We start from the raw sequence: 20,879 nt of genomic DNA, 5'->3' as shown, positions 1-20,879 counted from the left end.
ATGAGGGTCTGAATGTAAACAGTGAGGGATGGCAGGGACTGTGGCAAAGGAGAGAACATGCCCAGCCCCTGGCGATCAAATTCTATGAAAATGAAAGACAAAAGGCCAAAAGCAACCTAAAAACCCTGTCCTGGCCAAACAAAACACAGCCTTGGTGCCAGGCTGCCCATGCCCCCTCCGGAGTCCACTCAGCCCACTCACAGCCCACTGTCCCCGAGGCTGTCAGGCGCCGCGAGCTGCCTCTGCAGCCCTTGCTCCCTGCTCCTGGGACAGTGCGGGCAGCCCTGGGCACGAGGTCCACAGTCCTGGGTGAGTCCTAACAAAGGATACTGAACAAGTAACACTGTGTGCCTGTTCTGTCAACTCCAGAATCGGTATCAATCTCATAGGGCTGTTCTAGCATTCAGTTAGATCATGTAAAACTGCAAGGTGCTAAACATATGTGAAGTGGATTCTGATGTGTGGTCACCACTACATCCCTGCTCCTGCTGGACCTTGTCTGAGGCTCACTCTTCCACAGGCCCAGCACTCTTGGCTGGAAATACGTCTCTTCTTGTCCACTGTGTCCTTGTCACCTTGGCTACTGATGCCCCTTTCTTCCAAATGACTCTGCTGCAAACGGCCCTTCTCCCCAGCCCGATTCACTGGCCATGGAAGGGCTGGGCACACTCGGATGCCAGAGCTGGTCGGTCACTCAACAACTACAGCTCCTCTGAGGTCCATGGCACTCGCCCTGGCACCGCTGGCATCCAGAACATGTCTGAGTGACCTCAGTGGCCATGGCATGTGGCGGAGGGATTACCTCTCCAGACGGTCTCCTGCCACCATTCTTGGTCTGCCCCTCATCTGACTGAGTTTCCTCAAATTCCTTCCCCTGTTTGAACATGCCCTTGCCCAAGGAAAGGTGCTCCCTGTCTTTGCCAAGGCTAATCCTGACCCATCTCTTCTGGCATCTTATGCCATCAAGTCCTACTTGGTTCCAGAAGCGTAAAGGAGCTTCCCATCCATCTGAAAGTCGCTGGCCATCTGGCACCTGCCCGACGCCTAATGGTCAATGCTGGCAGGCGTCTCTGTGCAAGGCAGGTGGTTCGTCTCGCCCCTGTTGGAAACCGAGTCTTGGCTTCCACGCTGTACACCTCCCCTCTGACAGCTGTGTCTGTCCTTTCCGCCCGTGCCATCCCCCTTCACGTGGCCAACTGGACCTGGTCTCCTCTTCCTGTGGCACGGCAACCCTGCTCACCAGCTGAGTCCAGACTACAATTTCCCGTGAAGATAATTTCAAGTTTATATCTCAATACCCAAACCAGTCTTCTGAGTGCCAGGCCCAAATTTTCTCCTCCTTTTGGCCTCTCTCTTAAGATATGTATAAAAGTGAATCAATCCAAAGATAAAATTCATTTTTTACTCCATAAAACTTGTTCCAAGTATCAATGTTAACACACTTCTCTTAATGGTATCACTGCCATCCTGGTCATTTCTCTGTGCTCACTTCTGACCCAGACCATGTTCATTTGCTCTTCCTGCTCCTGTCCTGCGTCAACCAACCACCATTAGCCAGCCCATTATTTCAACAGCCTCACAGGTCTCTGTGCTTCCAGACAGGATAGATCCTGTCTTGGCCTCTCCCACCTCCTTTCCTCTCAAATCCAGGCCACCACCAGACACCTCCTCCTAAAGCCACAAATACAGCTTTGCTCACGTCGCCCCGCTGCTCAGCCTTCAGGGCTGTCCTCTGGGCCCGCCCAGCAGAGGCCAGGTGTCTCCCACAGGCACCGAGTATCCGGGTCCAGTCCACATCCCAACCTCACTCCCCGCTCCTCCCCAATCCAATATAACCAGATGCACCTTGGAAAATTAAAGACTGAAGTACAATAAAAATTAAAAATTAACAACACAACTCCCCAGAAGTAAGTGCTATTGCCTGAAGTGCTCTGCCACATTTCCACACTCGCTCACCCGGTTTCTTGCCGGGAATGCCATCTCCTTCCTCATAGCCAACCCAGAACCCTCCTTTCAAAGCTCCCCAAGATCCGCTCCCCCTGAGTCCCTCTCCCTGGCCCCCAGAGCTGACCATGCCCTTCCCGCCCATGAGCCACCATGACACTCTATCATAGTAGCCAGTCCCTCCCACATGTATTGCAGTGATGTCTAAACTTACCTTACAGTAAAACTCCCCGAGGGCAGAGGCCCTGCCTCAGTTACCCAATCGTTCCTGACCTGCCCAATCCCACCACACACATCACAGACACCTAGTGAACATTTGAGGTCGGATGAAGGAAGGACTGAAGGCACGTGCTCTTTGATATGTCCCAAGCCTTAGCCTCTGCAAGTTACCTAGCTCATCAAAGACCAAAGCCCTCCTCCCAGCTCCTCAAATTGTTCCTTTTTATACCAACTACCTGATACTCTCCATAGGCTACTCCCCAAAGGGGAGATGACCTGACCAGGTGGAAAGGTGCCTGGGCAGGCATCGCTTACCTGTGCTTAACAGCAGCAACACTTTCATGAGGGTGTATTCTTCAAAGGTGAGCTGCAGTCGGACGAACTGCAGGCTGACCTGGTGCATGCCCTGGCACAGCTCATACATGGCAGACTGATGCATCTTCTCTCTGCCAAGGAAAAGGGAAAAAGGGTCTGAGAAACAAGGTTCCTTGTCAAACCCAGTCCGGCAGCTCCAGGCACCCTAACGAGCTCGGTTTAAGTCAGAGTCTTCCTTTGGGTGTCAACACGGAGCAGATGTGCATTTTAAAGACAAACTGGGCCCTAACCGGTCTGGCTCAGTGGATAAAGTGTCGGCCTGTGGACTGAAGAGTCCAGGTTCGATTCTGGTCAAGGGCATGTACCTTGGTGGTGGGCACATCCCCAGTAGAGGGTGTGCACGAGGCAGGTGATCGATGTTTCTCATCGATGTTTCTAACTCTCTATCCCTCTCTCTTCCTCTTTGTAAAAAATCATTAAAATATATTTAAAAAAAAAACTGGGTGCCTTGCCCAGTGACTGGGAATGGCTTGCCGTGCTTTCATTCTGTGGTGTGCGCTGTTGTAGTGAGGGCATCCAGAGAGCAGAGAAGCCACTGTGATGTGGCTTCCGTTCTGTTTCTGCAGAGACCAAGCACTCACTGTCAGGAAGGACTGTGCTGGATGCTATGAACACAGGATAGTGATGACCAAATCCAGTTTCCACCTGGACTCCCCCCCGCCCCACACACACACTTACAGAGGTCTTGAAATAAGTTTGTTAACTGTTTGAAGAAGCACCTTTAAAAAGGGAAATTAGACACAATTTGAAAAGGTGAGAACCTTGACTAGAATTTTTCTGGTAAAGGGAGAAAGCGAGGTGAGAGTTTGCCAAATGTTTCCATTTATTCGAACAACCAACCAATCCTCTTCTACCACTAAATCCAATGTTGTCATAAAAATCCACATTATGTTACGACAGAAGTCATTATTTCCTCTTTCCATTAAAATAAGGCATCACTTACAGGTTTTTAGATTATTGGCTCATAGTAATTTTGGGGCGGCCCTGGGTAACTACTAGTTTATATTGAGCAGAATGTAATTAGTGAAAAACAAAAACAGTGAAAAATGGGAAAGGACTTGACAAAGGCCGAAGAAATGAACAAAAAAGGTCATGGTGGGTGATAGATGTTTATGAATAACTGAAGGCAGGGCATCTGTAGGAAAGCAACACTGTGACACCTCTTCCAGGAAGCACTCTTGGGTTCAACTGGCAGAAATCTCTCTCATCTCAACTCTGAAAGGTTGTTTGTAAAGAACTCACAATGCAACCCAGAACATTCTGCTCTGCATTATGATGATGACCTCTTTCCTCTCTCATAAGCCGGAAGCTATTTTCAATGAAGGGAATATTTAAAATACATACACTCATGCAAACACACCCACAGACAATAACAGCAGGAGCCTATGCATCTACAATCCAGAATTAACAATGCAAATAAATGCTAATATGTTTACTATATTTGATTCACATCATTACAAATGGAACATGACAGAGCTCAGATCTGCTGTGTCTTCCTCCCTGATCCCATTCGTCTTGCTCGTTCAAGGGATACATTCACTTTGGCTGGTTATCATTCCCTCTCAGATGGGTCTATGTTACTGCACACGTATGTATCTATAAACATAGCACACAGTACTGCTTTGTTTTAGTAAATTTGAAACTAGATATGTACCTCCGTCTGCAACTTCTTATTCAATGTTATAATTCTGAGATGTATCCATCTTAGCACAGATAACTCCTGAGTTCATTCATTTTCACTGCTACAAGTTTCACTTGTGTGACTGTATCACAATTTGCTAATCCATTCCCCTATGGGTGGGCACTTGGGTTGTTTCCTCTTTAAGGCTGTTATCAGTGATGCTCAAGGCACATCCCTGAGCACTCCTCTGGGACAGAACGAAGACGACGAGCTGCATGTCTGTGCACGTCGCTTTCCTTCTAACCAGCAGGAGATGAGAATGTCCCTTTATTCCACTTTCCCACCAATACTTGTCATTATCCAATTTAAAATTTTTTGCCATCTGAGGGGGGTTGAAAGGGTAGCACACTGCTGATTCTATTTGCATTTCCATTATCACCAGTAGGCTGAATATTTTTCAAATGTTTTCTGAAGATGTGGGTCTTTTTGTTTGGTAATTTGTCTCTTAATATCTTTACTCATTTTATTGTAAGCCTTTTTCTCTTGCTGTTACTAATAACATTTTTTTAAAAAAAATTATTTTATTTTTAATCCTCCAAATACACACATATCTATTTTTTTTTTGAGAGAGAGAGAGAAACGTTGATGTGAGAAACTTTGATCAGCTGCCTTCCTTTCACACCTTGACAGGGGACTGAACCCACAAACTAGGTATGTGCCCTGATGGGGAATTGAATCTGCAACCTTTTGCTGTGTGGGACATGACGCTCTAACCAACTGAGCCACCAGCCAGGACACTATACCATCTTTAGTCCAAATATTTTTTTGCCTTAAAATTTTTTAGTGACACTCGTATTATTCCTTCATTATTCCCTCCCTTCTTTCATATCTCTTTCTTTCTTTTGCTCTGTCTTAGAATTTGCCTGGTAAGCCCTTTTTGTAAAGTTCCTTATTTCTAAACTTCCCACATAATTATATTTCACACATGTCTCTTATAAACAGCAAAAGGCTAGATTTTAAAAAAGTCTTAAAGTCTTTGGATTTGAATAGCTCAGTTTTAATCTGTTTTCATTTATCTTGATTACTGATATATTTGGATTTTTTCTACCATTTTAATGTTATCCCCTCCTTTGCTTCTTTCTTTCTGCTTTTCTTACTTTTATTGGACTGATGCAATTTGTTGCTTTTTAAAATCCCCCTCTTTGCTCCTAGACTGGGTTTAGAAGGAATACATTTTATTTTTACTCTTTAAATAATTAAGTTGTGAACTTGCATACTTAGACAGCTAAAGCTAATCAGTAGCCTTTTCATGAGCAACAGAAACGGAGTATACTTTATCTTTGGTCTACAGCTCCCCGTCTTCCATGTTACTGCTCTTTAGTATTTAAATTCCAGCTTGTTTTCAAATCGGCCCTGAATTTTGTCTCTCCTACATATCCACACCCCATGTCTGTTTAGAGTTACCAATATGTTTCTTTAGCCACCACTGTTTCTGGCATTTCCCTTACTTCTGGGTTCAATTTCTATTTGAGGACCATTTTTTTGCAGGGGGGGGGGGGGTGGGAATTCTTTCAGTCCTTGAATGTTTATCTTTCAATCTTACTAGTAAGTTGTCTGAAAAATTTCTTTATCTCACCTTCATTCTTGAAAGATAGTTTAAAAGTTACAGATTTCTAATTTGACAGCTAAGGACGCTCAGTACTGTGAAGACAGTATTCCACTACACCTGGGCCTGTAGTGCTGCCTCTGGGAAATTTCCTCTTAGTCTAATCGTCGTTCTTTTGTAGGTGACTTGCATTTTTCTCTTTGGTAGCTTAAAACATTTTCCTGTGTTAATTTGATGTTTGCAGTCTCACTGTGAAGTACCGAGGTGCAGACTGATTCTTATTTCTTCTGCTTGGGGTTCAATATCTGCATTTGATTTGGAGAATGCAGGTATTTCTTCAGTTCTGAAATGTTCTTAGCCATTGTTTCTTTAAGTATCATCCCCTTCCAATTCATGCTATTTTTTTCTTGTTGAACTCCTATTAGCAGTGTGTTGGACCTTCTCATTTTGTTTTCCACATTAACTTCCCTCTCATGTTAGTTATCTTCTTATCATTGTACTGGCATTCTAGATGATTTTCTCAGATCTAGTTCCTGACAAATATTTTTTCTTTTCCCTTGTCCAATCTATTTAATGTCTATAGGGTTTTAATTATAATGGTAATATTTTTCATGCCTAGGTTCCTAGAAATGCTATATTTAGTTCTTTCTCAAACATTCATGTTGCATGATATACTTCTTACTTTGTTATTATATCTTCTTTCTCTAAATTATATCTTTACTTATTATACTTCTAAATACTTTTAATGTATTTATTTTATAGTTTCTCCGATTTTTTTTGTTCATTTTTTTTTTTGGATGCTAATATGCAGGTCTACCATGTATTGTTTTGGTATATATTTGTCTTCTGGGTGAATCCCAGGGGCACTATCTGTGGGAGGGACTCTGTAGGAAGTTTTAGCATTTGTAACTGTCAGGGTAGAGGCATTTCACTTGTTCTGGACCAGTTTTTATGCTAATTTCTCGGCTTGAATGCTTTTTTGCGAGACGTGTGTAGTTTAAATTTAGACCCCACACTTGACGTGGTGCAGGCTTATGTTTCTTATTTCTTTCAGCTTCCTTGCCATGTCCCTGGGCTGCTGACTGGCCAGCTTGCTGAGTTTTTCCTTCCTTGTTAGTAGACAGAACAATCTTTCCAGAGCCTTGGCTCTGTGCAGGGGCTCTATTTCAGGCCCCAGCCCTGCCGGAGTTCCAGTTCTCGTCTGCTGTTCCCGTTGGTGTTCTGATACCCACCCGAAGGCATTTATCACATCCAGGAGTTTGTGTGCCAACTGTAGCTTTAGCTCCAAGTTAAACCACTCTGGCTGTGAATTCCCTGTTCTTGCACTTTTTTGTTTTTTCTTTTGAGCTTGGCTATATATTTAAGGCTTTTTTTTTTTTTTTTTTTTTTTTTTAAAAAGGGCAGAATGTCTATGTGTTTAGAAAAAAAAAAAAAAGGCTCAGTTCAGTTGCACCATTCTGATCGCGAACTACAAGCTTCTTAAAGGCAAGCTCCAGGTCTGGCTAACCTTTTTGAACGCCAAAGAGAGCATGATGGACGAGCACCATAAGTAAAATCTTTGTTTGATAAATATTGCATGAACGAATGAGAGAGAGAAGAAAAGGAAAAGGAGAGAGATCAAGTGGCCACAAAAAGAACTGAAAACACAAATTTGCATATGATGATGATTAGAGAGAGATAATCCTGAAAATCTACAGAAAGGTTAAATGGCTAATATAACAGATGAGGCATCTGTGAAATTCTCAAAAAAGGAAGAGATTTAGGTCCTAAATGGGGGGAGGCAGATTGTGAATCAGGACGTGATGGATAATAATGCATCGTGCATTGGCACCATGCATTTAACAGTGCACTCAGGTGCCTCTGATCCCTTCAGACACCTTGTGCTGGAGGCGGAACAGCCGCCCTTGGCTTTGCCATAACAGGCCCTGGAGAACCCAGGAGCTCGTCCACGTGCTGGTGTTGTGAGCCTGTGATTGTGTGGCTCCTGAACCCATGCTTGTCCTGTGTAACACAGGGATACTAACAGCAATCCCACCCTTGCAGGGATGAAGGAACCAGCCTACAGAGGTTTGTAAACTATAGAGTGCTGTAGGTATGCTAATAATGGAGAGAATAAAATGCTTCTCGAAATTCAACCAATGACCATTTTAATAAAATAAACCAAGAATCAAATTCTTTTTTTTTTAAAAAAAAAATTATTTTCATTGATTTCAGAGAAGAAGGGAGAGGGAGCAAGAGAGAGAAACATCAATGATGAGAGAGAATCAATGATTGGCTGCCTCCTGCATGCTCCCTACTGGGGATGAGCCCGCAACCTGGGCATGTGCCTTTGACCAGAATCGAACCCGGGGCCCTTCATTCTGCAGGCTGATGCTCTATCCAGTGAGCCAAACCAGTTAGGGCAGAATCAAATTCTTAAAATGACTTTTCAGGAAAATAATATTGTGTTATTATTGTTAATATTTCCATGTGCGGATGGGGAATCGAGAGAACCACCAGAGAGAATGCTGATTTTTGGGAAGGTGAGAGGGATTGGCTTAGAGCATGAGAACTAAACCCCTCTGTGTCCGTGTTTCTGTTATCAGATGTGGTAACTGAACACCACACACAGATGAAAGGCTAATTAAAGAGAGGCCTCAGATGCTACCTGAAAGCAGATGTAAACGCTAATGTGACCACACACCTGAAGAATGCATGCTCTGCGCTTCAGTGTGAATAGCATCTCTCGGTCTTGAGGAAGTAGCCAAGGGACTCCCGTGGCCTTCAGTGCTGCCCCTCATGGAATGCCTACCACACACCACATCTCCCTTTCTTCTTGCTAACTCTCACAATGCCTTGTGAAGATCATCATCAAGGTCATGATAAGAACATTTAAGTCCAGGATGCAACCAGGATCCAAACCCAGGTTTTGTATCTGTGAGTTTGTTTCTGTCTCATTTTGTTTTGTTTTTTTTTAGATTGCACATATAAGTGAAATCATACACGAACAAAGTAGTGGCTCCCAGAGGCGTGAGGAAACAGGAAGAAAGGGGGCGAGAAGAAGTACAAATGTCCAGTTATAAAATAAGTCACAGGGATGTCATGACAGCACAGGGAACACAGTAAGTAGTATCGTAATAACCATGGAGGGTGACAGATGGTTACTGCACTTACTGTGGTGATCATGTCATAAGGCGTATGAGTGCTGAGTCACTTTGTTGTATACCTGAAACTCATATTGTATGTCAACAATAGTGAAAGAATTAAACAATTAAAACCTTGTGCCTTTTCCTCTCTCCATCTATCAGCCCAACAGTTTTTAGCTCTTTTCTCCATAGTATCTCTTTACAGCTATAAAGATATTTGATCCCTCATATGTTTTGTTGTTATATTCACTCAATTGTTTATCCTTTGGTCCCCATTATGTGGTAAGACTTTGTGTTTTCAAATTCCATTGCTGTTTGTACGGCATGAAATTGAGTTCTCTAAATGAAGGGTACTGTGTACTCAATATAGCTTGAAATTTCAAGAAAATAGGCCATCTCAAAAACACATTTTGCATCACATCATTTCTGTATAATTAGATTAAATGCACAGAAATGTACATCCAAAGAAGCTGAATCAAGGACAATCTTTTTGGCATGATACTGATATTAATTTTGCAATATTACCTCACAGACATTTTTTTTTTGCTACATGCTTTTATTCATTTAATAATCTTACCTCATTTTGAGTAGAGTAATGTGAAAAAATATGGGTTACTTTGGGAAAGAGATGAGTTTTGTATAATGCTTCTAAAAGATGAAAGTAAATGCCAACGTCACCCTTGGACAGTGGACTAATGCAGAGGCTGAAGGAGATTACTGAGTCAGGTAATATCCCTACATTAACGTGAACATCAGACCTGAGTAACTGATAGCCATCTGTCTCTACTCGTGAACCGTGGGCACATCATCCATTTCTAAACATTGTTTCATTTGCAGGAACAGAATAACTTCTGCTTTTGGATAAATAATACACACAACCACCAAAATGTGCATAGAGACCCAGTCCCATTCCAAAGACCTTGGTTAAAACCTTTGAGAAAAACAGTTCTAAAAATATTTTTAGAGAAACCCTTCAGAAAAAGAAATGTTTCCGTAGTTTTGTAAGTTATCATTTTCTCCAATTAGAACACCAATTTTATTCATAGCTATAACTTCATCCTGTCCTCTCTCTTAGAACATCCATTACACTAAACTACAATCATATGATCATTTAAAAAGTTTTAAAATAATAAATTAAAATAATCTCGTGTCTTCAAACCCAATTCATTTGGGACCAAAGTGAATAATTTAAGAGTTAGAAAACATCTCTCCCCCCCGCCCCCCGGCTTTTGAGGGAATGTAGAATTGGAAATGGAGTTTATTCACATAAGATAGGAAATCAGAAAAAAAAGCCCCCGTTAAAATCACAATGGGAAGGATAGTCACAGTTTAAATGATTTGTATGCTAGCTGCCGGTTTTTAACTTAGTAGCTAAACAATCTGAACAACGTCTGTATGTGCGATCAGTACATGTTAACAGTGTTGCCAGGTTTCACATTAGGAGAACAGCCTCTTGGACCTACTGGCCACCGCTGTCTGCAGGAACATGCTAGTGTGTTAGTATTCAAGTACTAGATTACCAAGACACTAGCAGAAAGCACATTTGAAAGGGTTAGTCCTCTAGTTGTCCAGAGGACCATCTAGAGGCAGCTGACCTGGGAAATGACTGCCCCAGGCTACATGCAGTCCAGGAATCATATTCATCTTCTACTCTGACAGGTAGACACTGATAAGTACATACCACATCTGATAAGCCCACAAAGCATCCAGGCTAGCCTGACCGCCTCCCGGAACTCAAGCTGTGGCCCTAGGCAGGGAGAATGCAAGCTGACTTCTATGCAGAGAATCTCTAAGACTGGACTCTAAGACATTTGCACAATCATGTTCACAACAGCACTATTCACAATGTCCAAAAGGCAAAAGCAACGTGAGTGTCCATCAACAAATAAATGGATAAACAAAATGCGGTAAAAGCCTTCAATGGGATATTATTTAACAGCTATTCTGACACATGCTACCATGTGGCTAAACCTTAATGACGTGCTGCTAAGGGAAATAAGCCAGTTGCAAAAAGAAAAATACTGTATGATTCTACTTATATGAGGTACCTAGTAGTCAAACTCAGAGAAAGAAAGTAGAATGGTGGTTGCTGGGGGCTGGAAGAGGGGGTGGAGGGGACTTGTTTATGTAACAATGTGAATGTACTTAACATTATAGAACGGTATAGTTAAAATGGTTAAGATGGTAAATTTTATTGATATTTTAAGTACAATTAAATTTTTTAAATTAAAAAAAAATTTCTGCAACCCATGATCCCACCTACTATACTATCCTTTGTTTGATAGGGATTAAAAAACTAAGATTTGTGTTTAATTATGTAACTTCTCTTAGGGTCCAGGCTTTTCAGTCTTCTTCTTTTATAATATATAAAATATCTCTTTAATCCTTTATTTTGATGACTTGTCTTTTTCGCCTTTTTGTGTCTTGATGGATATTTAGACTTGCTGTGTCCATGCTTTTATGGCAAGTGGTGCTAAATGCTTTTTGAAAACAGGAAGAGTAAAAGTCCTTTAATGAACCATAATTTCAAAAACTTAGTCAGAAACAGTGCCCCAAAGGCCTGTCTATTGTAGTTTTAGTACCCGAAGGGGGAAGGAAAAACAGAAGAACTCTCTATCAATCCTTTCTCTTTCAGAAAATTCACGTTTCCCAGATGCCACCATCTCACATGGGCCAAGTTTAGAGATGATGCCAGAGCACAGAGGGTCCTGGCATTCACTTCCGGGCACCCACGATGGTACCATGACATTTTTAACTGAAGGCCCTTTAGCAGTATTGTACCAAACACCTTTTACTTTAGGTGTGTAAGGCATCACTTTATGTAGTAAGGAACTCCAAAAATAAACCTGTGAAGTGTTTAAACAATAGGCAGCTCTCGTCCCTTGGAAGGGCTGTGTCCTTCCAGATATAAGGTGTGTATCTGTCTATGACTGATTTTTTACGATGCATCGGTCCACAAGTATGTGAGTGCTTCATAAGCACCTGGTCGCTACTGAGAACAGGCACATTCAGTGACTGCACAGACTCTGAGTTGCTCTTCAAATACAGATATAACCAACACACAGTGATGCTCACTTTTGAAGTCCCTGCAATCTCAAGAAGAGGCCTCTTTATGAACAGGTTTGCTAATATGCTATTACTGCCATAAGTTGTCCCTAGGGGTGTGTGTGTGTGTGTGTGTGTGTGTGTGTGTGTGTGTGTGATTGCTAGAGTGTATGCAGCGATAGTGTCAATGAGAGTTAAATAGCTTGAGTGGTGTGGTGCACACACATAATCACGGCAGGTCTAAAAGACCAGCCCTTCCTCACATCTGATACTGCAAACCACATCATTATGTCCGAGCAAATCTAACATCTTGTTATATGGTCAGTGTAACAGATGGTCCCTGTCTCAGGCTTGTTATTTTCCTAAAAAAACAGATGCAGAAACAGGTCCACCCCCCCCCCTCCACACACACAAACCTTAATTAGAATAAAAATGACCTCAATTTGAGCATTCAAATTATTCCAGTTTATGGTTTTTAATTTTTTTCATATTCTTACTAGATTTATCCTTAACAGACAAACAAGATATCTCCGTAGGAGGACTATTTTCCTAGTTGTGGTTGATGTCTGTTCATTTTTATAATATTTATGTCATTTATTTACAGCCACGGCAGAACTCAGCAGCTTCAATCTCCGGATCACTGGCGAATGTTGTTTGTGGTCATTGCTTCACTGGACTCCTGTGTCAGAGAGAGTGGTGTCCCATGGTCTCCATGACACCCATCTATTCTCATCCATTTTACATAGCCAAGCCTAGTAATAGTTAACAGCCAATTCAGGGTTTTGTTTGTCACCTTAATTGATGTTCCAGAAGGGACATGTTTTCATAGAACCGCCCTTGGACTACAGCATCACAATTTCCACTGGCTTTAATGGATGTTATACAGATCAAAATAACACTTGACGATCTAAAAATCTAGAAGGGGCCTGGTTACATGGCAACCATATCTGACTATGGACTGTCTTAGAAATCAGGAAATAAATGTATTTTACCATAAAGTTTTTGGTAAAACATTGCTTTGTACCTTAGATTTTTAAATACTTACATGCTTAGCACAGTTTCTTTTGGGTACAAGGACGCATGTTTTTGGTAGAGGAAAGAAAACAGGCAGCCGTGACCCACTGTGAAAACTCCGATTTGAGAGAGAGGGTCTCGCTGGTAAATCACAATTCAAGGATGTTCTGGCTTAACTAAAGGGTCAATCTTAGTCGTCACTGAATTGTGAACTTCACAGACTAATGACAATGTAATTCATTAAAAAAGTGATTTCTAAATACATTTTCATGACTCTACCTATGGTATCATGCAAGGAACACCTATCCCTAAGATATGTGACTAAATCTCTCACTCTGGGATAAGGTAAGGAACACAGTAACCTGCAGAAAATTTAAAAAAGAGTATTAGCTCACTGTCTATCTCCTCCGATAGTGCGGGTCTCTGGCAAAGGGGTTTACATGAACACCACTGCACCCCGCTCCTGCGGGAGGGCCTGCACCAGCGGCCCGCCTGCCCGGGCTCAGAGGCGGGCCTGTTTGTTCACCGGACGCGTTAAGACCTAGCGAACCTCATGTTTTGATTGTAGGCTTTGGTAAGGAAGTTTGTATGAGTCCTTGACAGACGAGCAGGTGTAGTTCCTAACTCAATAAAGTGACTTTTGAGTCTGGTCTCAGAGCCTGCACTCTTCACTGTTCAACTACAGTCAAAACACCTAACAGCGGACGAGCACTTACGACTGTTAAGATTTATGGCCAAAATTGCCCTGCACATAGAAAGGAGACCAAAGAAGATGGAGTTTTTTAATACCTTCAAGCCTCATTTTTGTAGACTGTAGACTTAAATACTAATTTTTGGAAATTTCATGGTATGCAGACCACAGGTGGTTCAATAGAAGACAGAAAACCTTTGGTGGCTTTAAATAGGGACATTTGGGATACATACTTAAAGACATTGCTTAATTTTAACAAACGACCACCGTTTCCTCATTGTAAAAAGGAGCCATAAAAGGTAAGATTCCTGCCTGATAACTAGTGAGTTTCAAGAATGTGAAAAAGGTAACTGCTGAAATTAGAAGTGTTGATAGACTCTTGTTTGAGTGAAGGGTGATAGCAAATCACTTCTTCCTAGTGCAATACAAGATTTGTATCAAGCTGCACCTTGTGGAGTCATACTCCTCCTGATGCAAAAGTGACGTTGTTCTAGCAATCACAGCCTGGCACAGGTATAAAGGAGGACGTTCACTCTGATGAAGGTGCAGCTGTGCTTCCATAGCAACGGCTCACACCCGCGGAGGTGACGGGAGCAGGGGGTGAATGTGCCAGGGTGGGGGTGTGGAAGGTGCCCAGCAATTGTGCTCACTTTGCAAGATAACAGTTTCCTTCTTCTACCGTGAAAGTCTTGTTTCAGAAGAAGAAAACAGCTAAACCTCTAGGGACCGTTATCACAGACGCTGGCCATTAATCAACTGGGTCCTAGGAAACATCTCCGGGCACCATACTCTGGGTGAAAGGTAGTTTCTTTTGTTTGAGTTACTCTGAAAGCTGACAAATCATCTGTCTTAAAAAATTATGATGTTCAACTCGATTAATTTATTAGAGATTGGCCACGTGTCCTTTCTTATTACTGATTCTGAACATCTGTCACAGAGCAGATTTTGTTCAGGACATTCTGAACATCTACATCATTCATGACTGCGTGGAATGAGTACCACACCACCAGGCCACTCCACCAGCAGGGACACCTGTTTCCCGTAAAGCGTCAGCACAGAAACACGCTACACACGCACGTGAAATGACATGAGCACAATGTGTAGTCCAAGGGTAGCCTGAGCGCCTTCTCTTCTCCACCCGCTTGTAGGTTACTAGTCAAGGCAGCGAGGGGCACGGCTGACATTTTGTAAACGTCTATTTTTCATTCTGTGAACTTCTGAACTTCCTGTAAGCAGATGGCACTGGCCATGTAGTCTCTCTTTAACAACAAGTAAATGAGTCTTTGGGGGTGTGTGTCCATCACCCAGAAGCAATGTGTTAAAGGCCAACAGTTCAAAAGTGTTAGGTCCCTGAGATCGCTTGAGCAGACAGGACCCCCAGTCCCTGGCCAGCCACTGGCTCTGAGAGGGAGGGAGAAAGGGAGAGAAAGGGAGAGAAGAGAGGGAGGGAGAAAGGGAACAAAAGGTCATATTGAAGTACAGGAGAAACTTTGGGTTGTCACTTTTCTTCCTCTTGGAAAAGTGTATAAAAGCCTTAACATGTAACCTCAATGTTAAAACAATGGGATGTAACACTTTAAAGCAATAAATGCAATGTCTGATGATATCGCCTCACTCTACAAGGAAGAGATGATTACTGTTATTTTAAAATGAATCAAGTAATCAATATTTTAAAAATTCTGTTTTAACTTCTGATACGGATAAATACCAATAGTATTACATATAAACAAAAACTCTTCGGGGTCCTCAATGATTTTAAGAGCACAAAGAGGTCCTGAGAACAACATGTGTACGAACTGCTGATCTAGTCCTTATTCTAAACAAGGAAAATGAAGGTTTAGTGACTCTAACTCACTCACTTGACAACATCAAGCTCGTAAGCAGCAAAGTTAGGAACTGAGCCCTGGGTCTTCAACAATTAAGCTCTTAAATATCGTCATATAGGGAAGGAAGGAAAACAGATCTAGAGAAATAATTCAAACTTTGAACCAAAGTTTCCATTTTTCTAACAACGTTTTACTTCCCAATTGTGTTCTTTACACACTGGACACACTATGCATGAAAGATGATGTGGGACTGGTTAGTGAAGGTTCCAACTTAATGAAACTGACCATTGGCTCCAAAGGTCCCCTTTGTGTGTAACGGCTGAAAGCCAAGTCCCACAGTCAATGTACGAGCCTTGATGCTGTTGAACAATTCTGAGTTTTAGACTGAGAGACATCTGGGTTCAAAGCTTGGAGCCACTGCCTCCTCATATTTAAAGGAGGGATAATAAATTCCTGCCTCACAGAGCTGGGAGGAGTAAATAGGATAACGTAGTGGAGACAGCGCAGAGCACAGCTTTCACAAGCTTTCAGCATCAGCTCACATCACTCAACCCCCCTTCTAAACCACTTGGCTATCAACTAGTTTTTAACTCTAGGATCATGTAAATGGAGAATGGTATGAACTGAATGCATGCATCCCCCCCAAACCTGTATGCTGAAACCCCAACTCTCACTGTGATGACATCAGGAGGTGAGGTCTTTGGGAGGTCGCTCGGTGGGGGTGGAGCCCATGATGGGATTAGTGTCTTAGGAGAAGCAGAGACACCACAGCCTTTCCTTTCTGCCCTTGAGAACACTGAGGAGGCACTGTCTGCAGGCCGGGAAGAGGCTGTCACCAGAACCGCCCGTGCCGGCCCCTCACCTGTGGTGTTTTGTGACAGTGGCCTGAGTTAATTAAGACAGAGAGGGGTATCATACCTGCACTAAAAGGGAATTGGGAGTTTACAAACCATCAATTCCATGGAGTCTACTGAGGCACTGTCGATTTGAAGGAGGAGGGGCATAGATGTGGGCCACAATGTAAATTTGTACATTGGCTGGGACAACACTCCAACTGCAGCGCGAAGGAACCAGACACAGAGTGAGCTTGTAAATAAGGAAGCTGAGGGTCTCCCAATAGGACATTCTTTTAGTTTGTTTCTTGCCCTTATCCACTGTTGCTGTCAGAAAAGTATCAATCCCAGAACCCCCCGAAATTAAATGGCTTCTTCAGAGCCCTCCAAACACACAATCCCATTAAAGTAGCTTAGGGTTCATTGTTGGAAGTGAGGGATATAAAACCCAAATCATCCTTCTGCTGTGATACAATGGAAATGGATAACCATGTGGCTCAGTTCTGGTTCTAGAAGTGTCTAAAGACACCTGTTCAGAACACACTTTACACATCAAGACACATGCGAGCGTGTTCTCCTGCTTCAATCCGGAGGGCACCATCCATGCCACCATCCTGTCTTGTGACAAGTGTCAATGGGGGAAGCTGGAGCCTCCTTGGTCCTGTAATTAATCAATCAATCCATTCCTCACCTGCCCACTTTGGCAACACAACCACTGCACCAAAATTCAATGTTCTCCATCAATTTTTCAAAAAAGAAAGTCACTCCTGTGGTTTTTATCTCGTATGAAAGGGAAGAGTATTTTAGCTGGAGACCAAAGTTCTTGATCCTGCTAACTGAAATTAAAAATATACTAATATTAGCCACCCTAAGCCTTTAAAGGTAACATATGATCTTAAACTGGTTTTGACTTTTATTCAAAATGAAAAATAGCTCCCTTGTTATTCCAATACAGTTATATATGGTTTAGATTGCTCCTTCCTATTTGCTTTGCTTTAATTTCATACTCTACTGGCAACTAACCAGCTTCATTAATGACTTAGGGTATTTCTCAGGTACACTACAATGCAAGACATATTACCATACAGCAGCCTTCCTGAAGTGAAACTTGAAAACAACTCCATAAAGAATGAATCCTTTTCATTAAGTTCACATGCTAAGCCCTAAAAACACTGTAGGGTAAACCCACCGCAGGGACTTGCTTCTGACCCTCACGCTAGGAAAAGTCCTCATTAACAAGCTGAAAGTCGTCTCTGAGTGCCAATTGCGTAGAAAGCCTTTTGCTGTCTATTCTGAAAGAATTTAAATGCATACTTTCTGTGCTCTCAGAGTTTATGGTCTATCTGGAGTGAAATGTACATAAAACACATAAAGCACCAAACAACTGATATTAAAAAAAAAAGAGTTTGGGAGGAAAAGTCCCTCGTGACTTTGAATGGAGAAGCAGCAAAGGAAGCGTGAGGAGAGAATACACAGTGGGGGAGGACAGGACCAGGGAAGAGAAATGCTCATTTGTCCAGCACAGAGTTTATGCAGCAGGAAATAATGTCGAAAACAGCATTTTGAAATTAATCAGTTCGTCAAGCACTTACTAATGCCAGACAGTATCCTAGATGTTGGTGACGCAAAGGTGAGCCAGACAGGCCAGGTCCCGCCCCTGCCCCTGCCCCCAGTGGACATTACGGGGGCAGGAGACCTACCCCACAAAGGAAATAAGCCCTGATGCCACGGGGAGGAAACGGGCAGAGAGGCCTGCTCAGGTCTGGTGGCCAGGCAAAAGCTGATGGATACGGAATATCTGGGGCTGAGACAAGATGGTGAGAAAAGCCGTCCTCCTGCACAGAGCAAACACCAAATGTCAGGGCTGAGTCAAGAATGAGCTTGGGTGCTTTAGCGCACCAGGAGAATGGTGTAGCTATATACCTCGCTCGCTCTCTGAGAGAATACATCCACACCCCACCTCACCATGGGAAATGCCACTTTCTTGCAGGTATATACAGCCACCACAGGGACGAAGGCGTGCTGCCTAAAGCCGTGGGCCTTGGGGACACAGCCGTGCATTTCTTCACAAAGCTGCCTCCACTTTCCCACTGTCCTGGGCACCCACCCTCCGTGGGGTGTGAGCTCCACGGTGCGGTCACTGTGGTATTCCCAGTGCCTGGATCAGTGCTTAGTAGACTCAAGTTAGTTGAATGAACAACTGAATGAATAACATGTGTCCCCATCTCCCCCGAGAGGTCCTGCATGAGAGGCAGGGGTTGGCAAAAAAGAAAGCGGGTCAGGAAATGAGTTAGGAAGTCTGCCTGTGGTTCTGGTGTTAAACTAACCCCGCTCTCCTCAGGGTTATCTTCCCCAGGTACGGACAGTCCCTGTCCCTGGCACCCTCATTTCCGGACCTTTCCTTGAAGTGTGCCCAAATCATTGAGAATGTCCCTGCTCTCAATTCCTCTGCTGGAAATGTCTGGAAGTATCTACTTACTACAACTCTACTTCTTACCGTTACGCTAGGTTCATTGAAGAATAAAATACTATTGGGAGGAGAAGGGGGTTACAAAATAGTCATGGGGATGTAAATAGCATAGGGATTACAGGCAGTAATAATGCTGTAATAACTGTGTGCTGTCCGGCGGGTACTAGACTTACTGGGGGAATCACTTCGCATGCGATGTAAATGTCTAACCACTCTGCTGTACACCTGAAACTAATATAATATTGAATGTCAACTATAATTGAAAATTTTTAAAAAAGAAAAAGGAAAGAAAATAGCTCTTGTTTTGGGGGGACTGTACCTACCTCTCCTCGGCCCCATACACACTGAGCGAATGCCTGTTTCTAGTTTGCAGCTTATCAGATCTCCTCAGGCCACACTGCACCTTCCCCAGGGCCCCCCGTGGCCTCCTTCAGGTAACAGGTGTCCTCTGCACCGCACCTCTGTGTAAGAGAATTCCACTCTGCAATGCTTCTGCCCTTTGCAGGTAAGAATGGGCCATTTCCTACTAGTGACACTGTTTCTGTTAATTCAGGACTCTCAAACTCCACCATCTGCTTGGCCAGGCAAAGCAGCAGGCAGCAGTGGGAGCCACGGTGGGTGGTGGGTCGGTCTGCACAGGCGCCCTTCAGGGGAGCTGCTTCTCCCGTCCAACAAGCACAATGCTCACACTTTCTGCTGCAGACCCGGGCCCTCCAGCTGCTGGTACAGGGCCTGGGCTTTCATTGGGTCCAAGGCAGAGAAAAGGTGCAGAAGGGACTTGTTTTCTTTTAAAGTTTATCCCCTGGTAGTAAACCAGAAGTAAAAAAAAAAAAAATCCAACAAGGGGCATCTCAGTGATGGGAGAAGAGGTGTATGTGACAGGGAAGAGGGAAGGAGGAGGAGGGGAGTTGGAGGAGGGAGCAAGTGACGGAGGGGAAGGGAAAGGGAGTATGCCAGAGACTAGAAACAACACAGAGCAGGGACCCAGGGAGCCGGTGGGAAGTAATAAATACTACCGGAACGAAGCAGAAAGGGAATAGAGGAGGGAAAGAGAGGCTGGGGCAGTGAAGGGGAAGCTGGCTCAGGCTCCATCCCTCGTCCTCATCCCTATCATCAGAACTACTGTTACTCACCTGTTACTGGCCCTGACTCTGGCCTTGACCCTGGCCCTGGTCCTAGCCCTGGCCCTGCCTCTGGCCTTGACCTTGGCCCTGGCCTTGACTCTGGCCTTGACCTTGGCTCTGGCTCTGGCTCTGCGGGAGGAAGAGTCCAGGCACAGAAGTCGCCCTTATGTCAGGAATACCAATGTCCAGCCTCGGGATGGAGGGCACAGCATGCCACACTGGACCTCCAACCACGCTTAGCCCCCCACGAGGACGCTCAGATCCCCCCTGAACCATGCGACACAGCCTTGGAACATGCAGCCTGCATAAGAGCCAGGCCACCAGGAGCTGGGGGACCCTAGACACAGAGGGGCCTTCAGGGCACCGTCCTGCGGGCAGAGCTGGGTGCAGGGGAGCTCTGAGGACGACTGGGCTCCGACAGCACAGTGAGCCCGTGCTGGGCACCCAACAGGGATGGACCGCACTCCAGGAAACATGACCTGAAACGACCGACTGCGTCTCACATGGCTTTTCTATGGTGCCGCCATCGCAGAGTCAGCACTTGGTCCTGAGGATGGTGCGGGCTGACTTCCCTCCCCTCCTGCAGCCACATCAGAGCGCTCGCAGGGAGGGTCCGAAAGGGACACCAAGACTTACACCTTCTCTACTTTACCAACAACCTGTGAGGCAGAACAAGGAAAGGTTCAGAGCCACGGAGCACTGAAAGGTCACCCAAAACACATTTCTCGTTGGGCTACAACTTGAGACAATACAAATCTGCTCTTAACCGCACTTTAATTCTGAAGTACTGGCTGAGTCTCCAAAGAGAGTGCAGACCAAACCTTCATTTCAGAAGTTAATAAAAAACATTCTAAAGAAATTTCATTACAGGCTTAAATGGGAGTTCAAATATGTGTATTGAATTGGTAAGAAAGGTGAATACTTGCAGCGATCTGGTACAATATATGATAAGCTGTTTTAAGGTAAAAATGGAATAATTAATAATT

At 43.8% G+C, this 20,879-nt stretch overlaps 1 protein-coding gene across 8 annotated transcripts in view; it reads right to left on the bottom strand.

Moving 5' to 3' along the window:
- NR3C2 (nuclear receptor subfamily 3 group C member 2) overlaps positions 1-20,879 on the bottom strand; it is a 295,026-nt gene that overhangs the window by 22,843 nt on the left and 251,304 nt on the right. For all 8 annotated transcript variants that reach the window (XM_059697882.1, XM_059697880.1, XM_059697881.1 and 5 more), the window contains one exon: positions 2,479-2,609. In XM_059697882.1, coding sequence (XP_059553865.1) covers positions 2,479-2,609 — 131 coding nt within the window. The remainder of the gene's footprint in view (positions 1-2,478; positions 2,610-20,879) is intronic.

Source organism: Myotis daubentonii, chromosome 5 (assembly GCF_963259705.1).
Source record: "Myotis daubentonii chromosome 5, mMyoDau2.1, whole genome shotgun sequence".
Classification (NCBI taxonomy): Eukaryota; Metazoa; Chordata; class Mammalia; order Chiroptera; family Vespertilionidae; genus Myotis; species Myotis daubentonii.
This window is presented reverse-complemented; position numbering and strand designations above follow the sequence as displayed.